At 45.4% G+C, this 15,610-nt stretch overlaps 1 protein-coding gene across 7 annotated transcripts in view; it reads right to left on the bottom strand.

The window, feature by feature from the left end:
* LOC129853333 (E1A-binding protein p400-like) overlaps positions 1–15,561 on the bottom strand; it is a 35,267-nt gene extending 19,706 nt beyond the window's left edge. For 5 of the 7 annotated variants that reach the window (XM_055919258.1, XM_055919262.1, XM_055919260.1 and 2 more), the window contains exons 1-23: positions 15,378–15,561; positions 13,241–14,587; positions 13,022–13,129; positions 12,806–12,887; positions 12,437–12,550; positions 10,345–10,727; positions 9,946–10,245; positions 9,669–9,854; positions 9,419–9,559; positions 9,240–9,318; positions 9,095–9,144; positions 8,942–8,996; positions 8,732–8,821; positions 8,461–8,574; positions 8,112–8,302; positions 7,743–7,920; positions 7,490–7,626; positions 7,060–7,229; positions 6,678–6,852; positions 5,032–5,168; positions 2,488–2,674; positions 2,158–2,327; positions 1,799–1,974 (exon numbers count right to left, since the gene is read on the bottom strand). In XM_055919258.1, the coding sequence (XP_055775233.1) occupies positions 1,799–1,974; positions 2,158–2,327; positions 2,488–2,674; positions 5,032–5,168; positions 6,678–6,852; positions 7,060–7,229; positions 7,490–7,626; positions 7,743–7,920; positions 8,112–8,302; positions 8,461–8,574; positions 8,732–8,821; positions 8,942–8,996; positions 9,095–9,144; positions 9,240–9,318; positions 9,419–9,559; positions 9,669–9,854; positions 9,946–10,245; positions 10,345–10,727; positions 12,437–12,550; positions 12,806–12,887; positions 13,022–13,129; positions 13,241–14,554 (4,537 nt within the window). In that variant the 5' untranslated portion in view covers positions 14,555–14,587; positions 15,378–15,561. Of the gene's footprint in view, positions 1–1,798; positions 1,975–2,157; positions 2,328–2,487; positions 2,675–5,031; positions 5,169–6,677; positions 6,853–7,059; positions 7,230–7,489; positions 7,627–7,742; positions 7,921–8,111; positions 8,303–8,460; positions 8,575–8,731; positions 8,822–8,941; positions 8,997–9,094; positions 9,145–9,239; positions 9,319–9,418; positions 9,560–9,668; positions 9,855–9,945; positions 10,246–10,344; positions 10,728–12,436; positions 12,551–12,805; positions 12,888–13,021; positions 13,130–13,240; positions 14,588–15,272; positions 15,292–15,377 lie in introns of those variants that run through there. The other 2 variants (XM_055919259.1, XM_055919264.1) reach the window with 2 other exon arrangements.
* Between the last annotated feature and the right edge of the window lie 49 nt (positions 15,562–15,610).

The raw sequence follows: 15,610 nt of genomic DNA, 5'->3' as shown, positions 1-15,610 counted from the left end.
TGAGACAAAGAACCTGCAACAAACAAGTATTCAGTTAAAGCAGTGGCTTGCACTTAACTGCCTTTTCAACTACTACAACACACCTATTACAGGCATGCAAACAGATAACGCACCTTTATCCTCAATTATTGCCAACAAATAGCATTCTATCTAGAATAGTTTTATGCGCTATAATGTGTGTGTTGTGTGTTGAGTTGCTATTGAAAAGGTTTCTGTGTTTTCACACTGGGGGTAGGGAGTGGCCTGAGGTCAGCGGTGTGTGGGACCATTTCAACATGCTTAGCAGTACACAAACCCTCAGGGTCAAAAGAAACCATAACACAAAAAAATCTAACAAGAGGAAACAAAGCTTTGGGATCTCTTCCTGCAGCTGGGCTGGCAAGAAGCAAAAGATTAGTAAAACGGGAGAACCGATATTTAGGTGGAGGAAAATATAGTTTTAAATGGTTAAACCAGTCTTGTGTGGTCTGTCATGGCAGCAGACGTTGGGTTGTGGACATGCAGGTTTCAGACTGAGGAAGATTGAGGCTGTTTGGGGATGCTGCTGACATGGCTCTAGTTCTCATTTATAAAGTGCTATTTTCTTCACTCAGTGATTCTCTGCAGTAAAATAGGACAATGGAAATGCCATAGCTGTAAACCTGAACATGTTCTTTTTACCTCAAAATATATCAAAAGGTAAAACGTTTTTTGTTATATTAAACAACACTGTTAACATAATAATTTTCTAATACTATAATTATATAGATTTTACAGATAGTTCACATTTTTTTTCTAACTCTGTATTTAGACCAAACAAGTGTTGTTTCTTTAAAAGCAAAGACACTAACACCAAGCAGCAGTGTCCCAGAGAGAGAGAGGCCTGTTGTCAGAGCAGCCCTTTCCGTTGTGCCAAAAGTGGAGGGAGACATTGAAGGGAGGTGAGGGAAGGGGAGGAGGCCACTTACTAGGCAACCGTGCCTGGGCCTGAGACGTTAGAACCAGTCTCTGGGGAACCAGGCTGGGCTGGATGGCATGGGTGGGGCCTAGGGCCGGCCTGGGGACCTGGGCAATACCAGGCAGAGTGGGCTGGGCTGCGCCACACAGAGCCTGGCCCTGGGCCACAGGGGGGGCAGCCCCCACCACATGCTGGCCAGGGGCGGAGCTCCCAGAGGATGCTACAGCAGACCCAGAGGTGCCGGTGGTAGGAGAGGTAGTCTGAGCTTTCTGAATAGCCGTCCTGGCCACTGTGAAGTACAAGGGGGTTTGGGATGGGCTAACGTGTCAGTTAATTCAACAGCACAACACGAGGGTGGTGGTCCAGCAGTAAGTTTTGGTTTATACCCGTCTCGTATTGATTGATTTAGAGTCAAAAGAGGATGTCAATAAAATAAAATCTTCACCTTGGACTTCTCCATTTTAGGATAAATTTGTAGTAAAATGTTGCTTTGTATTTTGCTCTGAAATGATGCTGATGACCATCTTTTAGTTACACATGCATAAACCACACAATTTGAAAATGAAATGGCGGTATTGACACACGCTGGCTATGCATAATTAGTTTAATTAACTTCTCTGAAAAGCAGTTTTTAGTGTCATGACCAACTCATATCACACTCATGCTTTACAAAACATTACATGGTAATATCATCATGAGATTATCTGTGTGAAACACACTACACAAATACTGTAAATAATTAACTGTAATTGTTTGATTTCCTTCATTAAGTTATTCAACTTAAAAACAGCATGGAACACGTGTAAACCCCAGTGCATACCAAAGTGTAGCATTGTCAAGGGGTCTATAGGGAGGTCTTACCCTGTGTGGTGGTAGTGGTGGTGGCCCTGGCTGGCTGAGGGGCAGTAGAAGTAGTAGTGGCGGTGGTGGTGTGCGGGGTGATAGTGGTGGCTGGAGGACGCTGCTGACCCACAGTATTGGTCATGGGCACCAGACGGCCCTCTGGCTTAGTGCCATACTGCACTGGCTGGAACAACCTGTCAATCAAATCATAGACTCAATAAAGATCAAAGGTCATGCAGCACAGCCTAGCGCTACGGATGCAACACGATAGAATAGAATTAGTAAATGTGATTTCCCATTTTTGTGAGTAACAGAATGGAATCATCCATGTCATGTGTTTTAAGGTTTCCATGGGATGTGAAGGGTAGAGCACAGACCTCATGGGTTTGATCTTGCAGGGCTTGGGTCTGGCCGGTGGGTCCGGGGCACTGTGGATCTCCTCAATCAGTTGACGGGTGACTTTGAGTTTGGGTAGAACCTCCTCCGTCTCGTAGCGCGTCAGTCTGTTCTCATTACTGATCAGGTCGAACAGGGACAGGTCCAGGCTCTAGAAAAAGACAAAGGGAACACAAGTGTGTTTTGATAAACTAATCTAATCAATTTTATTCCACGTCACTCAGGTGAGCATTACTAATGAAATAGAATAAACTGGATTAAACCTCCAGGTGTTTTAGCTGTGTGTGGTACTGGTACCCTCCTAGTCGTACCGTGCGTTGGTCCTCCTGCAGGGCTCCCAGCACCAGGGAAGGGGTGTTGTACTGCAGAGAGGAACACACGTAGGAGCTGCTGGTCTCCCTGATGTTTACCAGGTCTGGGTGGTTACAGATCCTCTGCAGCTGCATCAGCACCTGCAGCACACTCACAAAATGACCAGTCTTCAATGCCTCCTGGGCTCTAAGGGCAGACAAAAGACAGAGCACAAGACATTCAGAAAGAGGGTAAGTGAATTTAACATTGAGCAACAGTGCTCTGATAACAAAATAATAGGGAATTGCCAGGTGTCTCACGAAACAATATCACAATACTTAGGTGCCGATACCGATTCTATATGTATTGCGATTCGATACTGCGATTTTACTGCGATTTGATGTTCCAAAAAAATTGCTCACTATAGGTCTGCTGCACAGGGACAAGAGAGCATGAGAACACAAGTTCTGATCAGTCAGGGAAATAAGTGTTGAAAACTTGCTGGCTCACTATTTAAAAAGGAGAACGAGCTATAAGACGAAAAATACCAGTTTGACGCAGGTACAGCTGACTAGCTCAACTACAGTAGCAAAAAAAAAATTTATAATATGTATAGGGCCCCGTGTGGCTCAGTGGGTAGAGCATGGCGCTTGCAACGCCAGGGTTGTGGGTTCGATTCCCACGGGGGGCCAGTACACGGGGGGCCAGCTCTGGATAAGAGCGTCTGCTAAATGACTTAAATGTAAATGTAAAATGTATATACACTGCTCAAAAAAATAAAGGGAACACTTAAACACAATGTAACTCCAAGTCAATCACACTTCTGTGAAATCAAACTGTCCAGGAAGCAACACTGATTGACAATAAATTTCACACGCTGTTGTGCAAATGGAATAGACAACAGGTGGAAATTATAGGCAATTAGTAAGACACCCCCAAAAAAGGAGTGGATCTGCAGGTGGTGACCACAGACCACTTCTCAGTTCCTATGCTTCCTGGCTGATGTTTTGGTCACTTTTGAATGCTGGCGGTGCTTTCACTCTAGTGGTAGCATGAGATGGAGTCTACAACCCACACAAGTGGCTCAGGTAGTGCAGCTCATCCAGGATGGCACATCAATGCGAGCTGTGGCAAGAAGGTTTGCTTTGTCTGTCAGCGTAGTGTCCAGAGCATGGAGGCGCTACCAGGAGACAGGCCAGTACATCAGGAGACGTGGAGGAGGCCGTAGGAGGGCAACAACCCAGCAGCAGGACCGCTACCTCCGCCTCCAGCTTCCCACAATAAGTTGGGTGGATTTTGTCCCATTCCTCCTGACAGAGCTGGTGTAACTGAGTCAGGTTTGTAGGCCTCCTTGTCATTGTCCATTTTGGAAGACCCATTTGCAACCAAGCTTTAACTTCCTGACTGATGTCCTGAGATGTTGCTTCAATATATCCACATCATTTTCCTCCCTCATGATGCCATCTATTTTGCCATCTAAGTGCACCAGTCCCTCCTGCAGCAAAGGACCCCCACAACATGATGCTGCCACTCCCGTGCTTCACGGTTGGGATGGTGTTCTTCGGCTTGCAAGCCTGCCCCTTTTTCCTCCAAACATAACGATGGTCATTATGGCCAACAGTTCTATTTTTGTTTCATCAGACCAGAGGACATTTCTCCAAAAAGTACAGTGCAGTTGCAAACCGTAGTCTGGCTTTTTTATGGCGGTTTTGGAGCAGTGGCTTCTTCCTTGCTGAGCGGCCTTTCAGGTTGTGTCGATTTAGGACTGGTTTAACCGTGGATATAGATAGTTTTGCATCTGTTTCCTCCAGCATCTCCACAAGGTCCTTCGCTGTTGTTCTGGGATTGATTTGCACTTTTCGCACCAAATTACATTCATCTCTAGGAGACAGAACGCGTTTCCTTCCTGAGTGGTATGACGGCTGCGTGGTCCCATGGTGTTTATACTTGCGTACTATTGTTTGTACAGATGAACGTGTTACCTTCAGGCATTTGGAAATTGCTCCCAAGGATGGACCAGACTTGTGAAGGTCTACAATTTTTTTCTGAGGTCATGGCTGATTTCTTTTGATGTTCCCATGATGTCAAGCAAAGAGGCACTGAGTTTGAAGGTAGGCCTTGAAATACATCCACAGGTACACCTCCAATTGACTTATGTCAATTAGCCTATCAGACATCATATGACATCATTTTCTGGAATTTTCCAAGCTGTTTAAAAGCACTGTCAACTTAGTGTATGTAAACTTCTGACCCACTTAAATTGTGATAGTGAATTATAAGTGAAATAATCTGCCTGTAAACAATTGTTGGAAAAATGACTTGTGTCGTGCACAAAGTAGATGTCCTAACCGACCTGCCAAAACTATAGATTGTTAACAAGAAATTTGTGGAGTGGTTGAAAAACAAGTTTTAATGACTCCAACCTAAGTGTAAGCAAACTTCCTACTTGAACTGTATGTATATACGTTTTTTTTGATTGATAATTGTCCGAGTATAGAACTAAATACTATACTAATTACCATACATTAGGCAGAGGTTATGTGGTGTCTGGAGGGCCGACTCACCCTGGCTGAGTGAGGATATCTTCATACATGCTCTTCTGTCTGCTAGAAAGGCGACACTTGAGGATGTGTTCATACTTCTTAGGAAGCTGCTTCTCCACATCCCTCTTACAGCGCCTCAGGATGAAGGGTTGGATCATCTGCAGAGGAGAAAGAATGTCAGATTGAATGGTATCTAGGTGTGAACAGCTCTGGTAAATGGGAATCCTATTGATGACCAGTGGCACTGATAAACGCTTAAAATTGGAAAGCAGTGACTGTACAAGTAACATGATATATATATATATATATATATATATATATATATATATATATATATATATATATATATATATACACACACATATATGTATGACATCAGAGCTCTGGCTCTGCGCTTTGCAGCACTGTTTGGGTTTTGACTGATAGCTGTTCTGAACTTAAGCATCTCTGTCGCCTGGTCGATCGCCCGCCCGATCCCTCCCACTAATTGGGCAACTTTTGCAGACTTTTTGTTTTTCTGAGTGAGGGAAACGCTGTAAATTAAGAGGACTATGTATTTTGAAAGATGAGACGTTGAGGATTCTAATAAATACCGCTTTGATGTCATACAAGCCAGCAAAACACTTGTGAGTCCAAATGTGCACTTCACATATCCATATCATAAAACTCATGTCACATACAGTACGCCAATGTTTATGAACACTATGTTTGGTTGTTCTGAACAGAATAAGCCGGTTTGTCTATTGTGAAGAAAATCTGCTGCAGCACACGCACCTGAACACTCATACTCCTTTCTATGCTCACCAAAATGATCTGTCTCCATGAATTGCACTGTGAAAGCCCAATACTGTTATATCGTATTTTATAACTTAGCTAGTCATGTTGGCAATATAACAGTCTGAAATTATGCCCACCTAAGCCAGATTGTGAATTATAATGGACCGTTTTTGGATTGCGTAAACAACTAATTGTGTGAGGGCAGGGACGCAGGTTCCAAAAAGTGTGCCTGCTCTAGTTCTTATAGTTGAAGACTCTTCCAGTCCTAAAATGGAAAGTGAAACTGCTTAGGAACTGTACACATTTTGGAAAGGTGTGTGGCTACTTGGAGACACCAGTTAGTCCTCTCACTCAAACCCTTGTAATTTGTTGGTCATATGTCACACCTACCCCACATTTTCCAGGAATAGTCTTATGTAACTGAATGTATCCAGAGTATTTTCAGATTGTTATCAACAAATGCGGTAAAAAGTACAGTAAATGTAAAATTTACATGACACTGTTGATTTTATGTTTGGATTTAGTCTTGTGTCAGGTGAACTGCTGTGCACTCACCTTTGATCTAATAATTGCCCCATAATCACCAAACTGTTCCCTTTCAATTGCTACCATGCTTATGCAGATACTTTTCATATTTCTTCTAGAAGAAACATTTCAATTTAGCCCTATGCATATAGGCAAACTCCACGAGGGTAAAGGGTTAAGCAAATATATCTTCTTTAATGACCAGAAACACTTATTAGGAATGAAAGAACCTTCAGATGCACAATCACTTCACACCACAACTGAAAGAGCCATCACATTGATGGATATCAATCACTACTGACTGACAAACTCTCAACACACAAGCATTAGGAAGAAAAGGGGTTTGGTGGTAACCCTACACTTACCCTGTGTAGGCGGATGACCAGTTTGTGGCAGTAGTCCTGGTTCTGGTCTGTGCCTGGCTTGACAGGGAAGTCTGTGTAGGGTCTGGTGATTCCTGGCAGGAGGAAGTGGATCATGGTCCACAGCTCCTTCAGTGTGTTCTGGAGTGGAGTGTTGATCAGGAGGATCCTCTGCTGACTGGAATACAAACCACACCAACACATCATTTGATTTTGTTTCTCTTGCTCTTAACAATTTAAAAGGTCAAACCACATTTAAGAGTTTAGCCTTCTAAACTGTCTAAACAAACATTAAATTCATGCTAAGCTGAGACCAAAAAGCCTTCAGCAGACAAGTCTGTGTGGGAGTGTAACCATGGTGCCACCCTACAATAAGAGTTGTTACCTCTTGAGCGCAAAGATGGTTTCCCAGTGTTTCTCTGACATGTTCTTAAGGAGCTGCACCTCATCCAGGACCAGGTGTTTCCACCTCCTCCTCAGGAAATGGCTCTGGTCCTTCAGCAGCAGCTTGTAGGACGTCACACACACATGGAAACTGTTGGTCTCCGCCCACCACTGGAGACATACCAACAACACAAGTTGACAGACAGAAACACAAACTGGTAAACCAGGGCAATTTAAATAACAGCAGAAGCCAAAAAGTGGTTGAGAAGAACATTTCGATCTTTATGGCATTCTATTCATGAGAAGTGTGCATTATTTATTGTCACATTTGGTGCTGCTGTCCTGCTCAAAGTCTCTCTGCTTGAATGGACTCAATATCATGGGGCTGTCTATTGAAAAAGGTCCTGTTGAAACAGATCATTACTAGTTACCATTCTCTTTGCTCTGCGTTCCTGTCTGTTGCCAAGGTAGAGGAGGATCTTGAGGCCGGGACACCAGCGTTTAAACTCCATCTCCCAGCTCAGGATCTTACACGTCCTCACCACAACCAGATGGGGGCCCCAGATGCCTGAAAAATACAAATAAATTAAGTCTATATGAATGTTCACATGCATAAAAATACCTACATGTTTACATAAATAAACAAAAGATAAGCATTGAGTATAGTCTTCAACAGTAGGTTACCCTCTTGACAGGCCAGATGTGCCAGGTAGGCCACAGTCTGCACAGTCTTGCCCAGCCCGGTCTCGTCTGCTAAGATGCCGTTGAGGTGTTTCTTGTGGAGACTGGCTAGCCAGTCCACTCCGATCTGCTGGTACTCACGCAGTGATCCGTGCAGCAGGAAAGGAGCCTGGCTGCGGCCCTAAGATGCATAGCAAAGTGTCATAATGATTCCCTGTTTGTACATGTTAACCCACTAACTGTCCTCTTAAATAAATATTTAATATATTACATTTCTCCCCCATTTATCTTTCCAAACTCCTCTCATTGAAAAACTGGTTAAATGACACCCAACAGTGAACGACTAGTTCAGTGAGAGATGTGATGACTCACAGAAGTGGTGGTCCTGGCACTGCCCTTGGGTAGGATGAGTTCTGTGGCGGCTGCCACCTCTGCTATGTCCTTCTTGGGCTTCCCGTCAGCACCAGGGGGGCTGGTCTTCTCAGACCCTCGATACTGGTCCACACTAAGCAGGGAGTCTATCACTACAGCCTCGTGGGGGGTGTCCAGAGAGGACGCCATCTCTGAGGGAACAATGACTACATCAGCACCACTGAGGGAACACCACCAGTCTACAAATCATTTTGATTTTAAACTAATAATCTTGGCATAGCAATGAGCATGAGGCACATAGCTAGACTTGTACACAGAGATGAAGTATATATGTAGAGTTTAGGTGCACCTTCAGTCTCATCCCTGCCATCCTCATCACTCTGTGGGGAAGGCTGGGGCCAGTCAAAGTTGTCAGCGTAGGCACCAGCATACTGTTTCATCAAAGCATCCAGCGGCATCTCAGCTGAGAACGATACAAGACACAGAAGGCTCAATAGACAAAAGACTAAGAGGCGCTTTTAAACCCTACATGACTTCATGAGTAATTAAAAAAAACGAAGGAAATCGGGAGAAATCGATCACTAGCTATATAGTAAGAGAAAACAGTGCATCGTTCTGACCATCTTTAGCCAGATCTCCCAACTCTGCCTTCTGATCAGCTGTCACCTCCATGGCTTCCTGCTCCTCTATGGTGCTCTCCTCATCCTGAACTGAGAGAGAGAACAAAGCCATAGACAAGATACAACATTGTAAACAACTGTTCAATGCAACAGTACACCTCAAATGATAAACCAGTAAAAATCTCTGGACACATAGTTTTGCACACATACCTTCTTCTGCCAATGAAGTGCTGGACTTTCGCTTCCTTGTTGACATATTGGGCTCCTGTAAATGAGCTGAATTTTGAATACATGTCCCTGCAAAAACCTGACTATGTGTCTGGACATTCTGGACAACCAGAGTGAGTCTGTGCAGCCACCTACCTCTTTTTCAGCTTTCACTGCGTTTGACAGAGCAGGTTTAACATCTTGTCCTGCGACGCAAAGAATAACCAATATATTCAAAACGACATTATGAAATTTTGATTGTTTTACATCAATTTCAAAAAGCTCTTGAATAAAGTCTCACCTTTACTCGTTGCTCTCTGCAGGCTGAGTGTTTTCAGTCTTTTCTCATAAATCTGGAAACGGAGTTTAATTTCCACAACCTGAGAGAAACCAAATGGAACAGATGAAGAGGGACAGAGTCGATGACACTTCAGGTCTAAGGACAACAATGGAAAAGTTTCCACATTAAGAGAAATGTACCTGCTCAATGTTGGACCAGAAGAACTCCACCTCTCTGGCGATGGTGCTAGCAATGTGACGAAGACGCAGTTCTTCCTCTTTCTTGGATCCCTCTTCCATCTTCTTCTGCTCGTCATGGTAACGGGAACAGGTGCGAACCAGCTGGGGAATATGCAATTATGATGAAGTAGTACTGAAACAATGTACAAGTACATAAGAATCACAGACATTACTTCAGTAAAAGTATAATAAGAGAACTCAGCCAGCATACCTTCTTGGCAGCAGCCATCTTCCACCTCCTCTCCTGGGCAAAGTCAGCTGCCATCCACTGCATCTCCTCCAGTAGGTAGTCCCAGTGGGATTTGGGCCGAGAGGACTCCATGAGCTTGGGCAGTCTGCTGGCTGACCACTGGCCCTCTTTCCTCAGCTCAGAAATACGCTGGTGCACCTGGCTCTCCTGGGGGGGAATCAGAGAGAGGTCACTTTATGAGCAGCCGGAAAACAAAAGCACTTGCAGAGTGGTGGGTTACTTTTGAGAAATCTCTCACCAGTTTGGCCTGTTCAGCTTGTTTGTCATGTGAACTCCCTTCTGATGACTGCATACCCGAGCCCTGACCAAAGCCTCCCATTTTGACTGTGGAGGTGCCGTTGGGGCCAGCCAGTTTGGACTGTGTGGCAGGGTTGATGTTGGACCCAGAGGGGCGGAGGGGGCCAATTGTGTGGGGGGAGGGGAGTGAGTTGGGGGCGTTGAGGGGGGCAGGAGACATTGAGGGGTTGGACAGGGAGTTGGTCATTATTCTTTGGCCAGGTTGGTTGGAGTCTGCTCCAGGACGGGTGAGGGCCACAGTCTGATCAAGGGAGGAGAGAGAGAAGACAAAAAGTTGATCTACAAACCTATGAAAACAACCAAAAACATGCAATGTTTGGAAGCTATCCTCTAGACTCACGGCCTGTGCTGGCTGCAGCATGAGCTGGGGCTGCTGAGGCTGCATTTGGAGGTGAAGACCAGACTGCATCTGCTGCTGGAGCTGGGCCTGGAGCTGTGTGTGGGGGTTGACTGGAGCCATGATGGAGCCAGCCCCCTGCACCTTCACCTGGAGCTGATTGGCGGCCTGGGCTGAGCTCTCCACAAGTAGGGGCTGCTGAGAGAGAGCCATGGGCAGGACTGCCATGGGGAGGGCGCCCTGGGGCAGGCGGCCTGGCAGCTGGGGGGGAGGAGTGTGCAGGCTGGCAGCGTTCTGCACCGGAGGCCCTTTGGACGGGTCATACTGTGGCTGGTTCTGCTTCTGCCCAGGGATCTGGACTGTCTGCGGGTTGGGGGGCATCCCGCCTGGAGCACAGTAACCAAGTCATAGGGAACACAAAGGGATGGAGTGGAGAAAGGATAACAACATGTGGCTGTGAGTTAGTGTTGCCCTGTGGTTCCTCGATCCAAGTGTTGTCATGTCATACCAATCCTGCTCTGAATGAAGCAGGATTGCTTGAAGGCCTGTTAAAAGATAAAAAACTATACACGGTGCATATAGAGGGACTGAGCAGTAGTCAGGCCAGAGGGCCACTTGTACCTCATACGTAAGCAATTATTTTTCAGTACTGACTGAACGTGACCATCAGATTCTAAAAGGAAAGTGTTTACAGCTCCATCTATTTTAACAGCTACCCAGAACGTATGAATTGGATGTACGTTATGAGTCAACAGTAGTGTAGTTCTTACTGTTGAGGAAGAGTGAAAACTAAAATTATACAGCACAATGATTACAGAAGAAACAAATCAATGTGATCATCTACACGTTCTTCAAATAAAATACTAAGTTTGTTAATGCAAAAATAAAAACATTCTCTGTAAAATGTTAAGAGAATGTGATTAAAACAGCTAAACTAATCATGCATAAACACCTTCAGCAGAGGGACTGAGAAGAAAGGTTTCCAAATCAAATAAAATAGAAAATACAGAAGAAAAATAAATAAACGCGCAATCACAAAAACACCTGATGTTTAACATGCATGAAGCAATGTAGTTCTTTTGTGGAACACAGAACATAGCAAAGCAGAGAAGTGAGCAGGACACACATGGGATCTTGCAGACAGCAGGCCTGGGCTGAGCATAGCTGTGGACCCTGACTAAGCAGCACTTGTCTCACCCCTCCCTGACCATCACTCACATCATCACCTAGACCACATCAACACCTGGACCTGACAGACACACCCACACCACGCCAACCTGTGACATATCATGACTGCACCAAACCTCATCTACCCGGCTCCCCTTCTTCCTACTACGACTGATGGAAAGAGGCCAAGTCAGAATGATATGCCATGGAAACAGATGGGGGAAACCAAAAGGATGAGCATGATGGAACAAGTAAACAACAGATGCGCTTGATGACTGAACATAGGATTGAGATGCATTGTGAATCCATGTTGACAATGCAAGGACAGACAACGGAGGGGGACAGGGGTGCGGGATACGGATGGATGAGAATGATGACGAGTATAAAAAAGGAGGAACGAAAAAGCAATCATTAAAATGAGCAAACATGCCCCACTGAAAAGAGATGAATTTTTTCCAGGGTTCCTCCTTTCTCACTTTCCGTGATCCGCTTGCGAAATAGCCAAAGCTCCAACGGCACAGGAAAGTCCGCCCAAACAGACGATCGAGAAGAACAAAACTTCAGAAAAGAAGAAACGGATGGAGACGGATGATCAATAAAACATAAAAGTCAAATCATAGGACATGGCATCTTCCCAGTGAGAGGCTACTCCTTTTCTTCAGACTTGTTTTTTAATTTTTTATCTTCTTCCCCATTTTAGCCCATGGTCTAGAGAAAAAGAGAATGCTGGGAGAGCTAAGACTGAACTTCCTGAGGTCTGCTGGGGTGTCTGTCCAGCGGATGGATGAAGATCGCTTTGTTGATGCTGCTTGGAGGTTTTCGTTGGAGACGATGGGACGTTGTTGGAATTCAGTTTGTTTCTCTGGATTAAGGACACGTCCAGCGGCATTGAACAGAACACAGAACGGCCTGGTAGTAGCACTCCTACCTTGCGCTGTCGGCATAAGCTGCTGGAGTGGAACGCCAGGTGATCCTAAAGAACCAGGATGCTGGAAAATCATTCCATGGCGACCAACTTCAATCCGGGACCTCTTAGCCTGATCTGGGATTTAAAACACACAATACCCTCATAACGGAAAAAAGACACTCGGCAAACAGCAATGACCTTCGGTACACCATACAGACCACCTCTCCTTCCTTGGGTTAAGACTTCTACACACAGCGCTAGTAGAAGATGGCAAATATCTAAAAGCAGAAGCAATTTAAGGGAAGAAAAGAACGAAATAACAAAAAGAAAGAAAAGGGAGAGTAAACAAACCAACAAAAGAGCCACAGGAGTGTGCTGTCCTTGCCTTACCTGCTTGTACCATTGCCTGTTGCCTCTTAAAGGCATCCATGTCCCCTGAGTTTGTCATGCTACCAGCTGCTCCCTGGTGCACCTGAGGAGACATTCCAAGGGTTAGTAAAAGCTTGGCAATCTAAAAGGAAACATTTAAGAGAGACAAAGATAAATCAGTTCCATCCTCTCTGTGTAGGGGTTGCAGTCATTTGGTGCCCCATCACCCTTCTCTACCTGGAACTGCTGCTGGGAAGAGAATGCTGCTGAAACATTGGGTGGAAGCTGTGTAGCTATGGCAACTGGTGTTCCGGCCTGTCCATCCTTTCCAGTTACAACCTTGACCTGGTAGTGGCACAGAGATTTGAACTAAATTCATATAGCCTATATACAGGATAAGAAGTAGAGACATTCTGAATGTATGACATGATAAATCAATCAATTCTGTAACAGTACCTCATCATTGATGACCTCAGACTGCTCCTCCTCTTCCTCTTCCTCCTCAAGGTCTAGGTCATTCTGTCTCAGGTAAGTGAAAAGCGGGACACAGGGCTTCTTCTTGAAAGCCAAATAGTCCATCATGTTCCCCTGGAGGTGCTGCAGGAAGAACAGCTCAATCAGGTAGTCTTTGAAGACTTCCTTCAGACCCTCCATCTTCTTAGTGTGGTGCTCCAGACACTGCTTCCTCAGCTGGGCCACTTCTGGGTTTGAGGGTGCAATCTCCTCCAGCTTTTTGGGTATCTGTTTCTTGATGGACCCCAAGCACATGCCGGTAGGGGTGAGAGGGGTATTGGGGATGCCTTGGGGAGGGTTAATGAGGGAAGGGCTGGAGGGAGGAATGGTGGAGGGCATACTGAAAGACACTGTGGCAGCTGTCCCCACTCCAGTTACCATACCCTGTGAAGTCTTCTCAAATATCATGGGACGCGCCAGCTGCCCCTGGATGATACTGCTGATTTGAGGTGGGAGGTTGGAGGTGGTTATGTGGCCTGGGCTCCCCAGTGTGGGCAAAACAGTCCCACTGGCCACAGGACTCTGAGGTCCGAGGTGGTGGATGGTGCCTCCCGTCTGTGAGTGGGGCTGGGACAGACTGCGTTCACGCACAGAGCCTGGCACCCCTGGGGAGGCCAGCTGCACCTGCCCAGCTGTGGTTGGAGTTAGCTGCGTCAGCCCTGTCCCCTCTTGGTAAACAAAGTGCCCACTTCCAGGTGGGCTGCCAAGACTGATTTGTCTCACAAGCATGCCAGCATCAACAAAGCGTGTTGGGCTCTGTCCACACAAACCCAGTCCTGTTACAGGTGCCCCTGGTCGCTGGAGGGGGACTGGGCTGTGCTGAGTGGGACTTTGTGGCTGCATGGATTGTGGCAGAGGTGAGGTGACCTGGATATAGGATGGGGCAGGCTCAAACCTCCACTGCGGGGCCGTGTGCTGGAAGCCGGGAGAGCCTGGGTTCTGGAGGGGGAGCGGGGTGAGGGTGATCTGTTGGTTGCCCGTCACCATTTGACTGACATTTTGTAAGGTGATGTTCATGTTCTGGCCTGTGACAGGGCTGCGGCTCATTATTATCTGGTAGTTGGGGGACTGGGGGCCTGAAGGGCTGGCTGCAGATGCAAACGTGGTCACAGTTGATTGTGGATGGTTGGCTGTTGCCTGCTGTTGAGTAACTGCCATGGTCTGCTGCTTCTGGTGATCTTCTGCTTCAGATCCAGTGGTGGACTTGGATCTCTGAAGTTGCCGTTGCACATTCTGTGGTCCACTACCATGGTGCATTGCGTAACACTGTTACTGTATGGGAAACAATACCTGTAGAGGATAGACATTCAAATCATGTAATCGATATTGGTGAAATTTTATATTTCATCTTAGTCAAAAATGGACATATTCTTTGTAACAATGACAATCAGTCACAATTTCGAACATAACTTCATGATACTGAAACGTTAAAAAATATATATATTTTGAAAGCCATTAGTGAATGGCTTGGCCAAATGTCATGATGAGTTTCATCACACACGCTAGCTAGCTAGACATTCACTGTTAGGCGAGAGACGCAGATGAGCATCTTGAGTGACAGCTATAGAGCTAGTTAGCTAACCATTGTTGTTGGCAGAATTTGACAGGCAATGTAGCAATCCTATTGAGCTAACGTTAACTAGGTAATATTAATAGCTAGCTACCTGTCTAGCTTATTTCGTGTTATGTCATTAACTAGCTAACACCACCGTCATAACCAGCCGCACTGATTAATAAACCATAACGTTACGGCTGTACCTACAGCTTTTCAAATTAGCTGTAGCCAGCTAGCTACATTATGCTAATTTTGCACGGCCTTGTCCTACTAGCTAGCTAGCTCAGATATGATATCGCTAGCTAACATTAGGGTTTAGTATGATATTAGCCAATGCAACTCAACGCTGTCCATGTATGGATGAAATATGTAAGGTGCTTAGAATATATTTTTGGAGAAGTCAACTAAACGTCCATATACTTAGCACGCGTAAGGCCGAAATGCCGCTCCTTCCCTCCGATATTAGTGTGCTTGCTAATATGTTAGCCGCAGGGTAAATAGACATCACCGGATCTTGTTACTTACAGCAAATACAACTCCCGCGGTAGTCTCATCAATCAAAACGTATTCTTTAAAACAAAGACAATAATTATGTAGTGTAAATACTGCTATACAGCAATATTACATTTCATGCATTGGACATATTTAATTCTGAAACATGGCGGTGGCCACCTTATTTTTTTTCTATCTATTCATTGAAGAACCGGAAGCAGTTCCGTTTCAAAGGAAGTGAACAACCCTGGAGTCGAGCTGATTGA

Source organism: Salvelinus fontinalis, chromosome 4 (assembly GCF_029448725.1).
Source record: "Salvelinus fontinalis isolate EN_2023a chromosome 4, ASM2944872v1, whole genome shotgun sequence".
Lineage (NCBI taxonomy): Eukaryota > Metazoa > Chordata > Actinopteri > Salmoniformes > Salmonidae > Salvelinus > Salvelinus fontinalis.
This window is presented reverse-complemented; position numbering and strand designations above follow the sequence as displayed.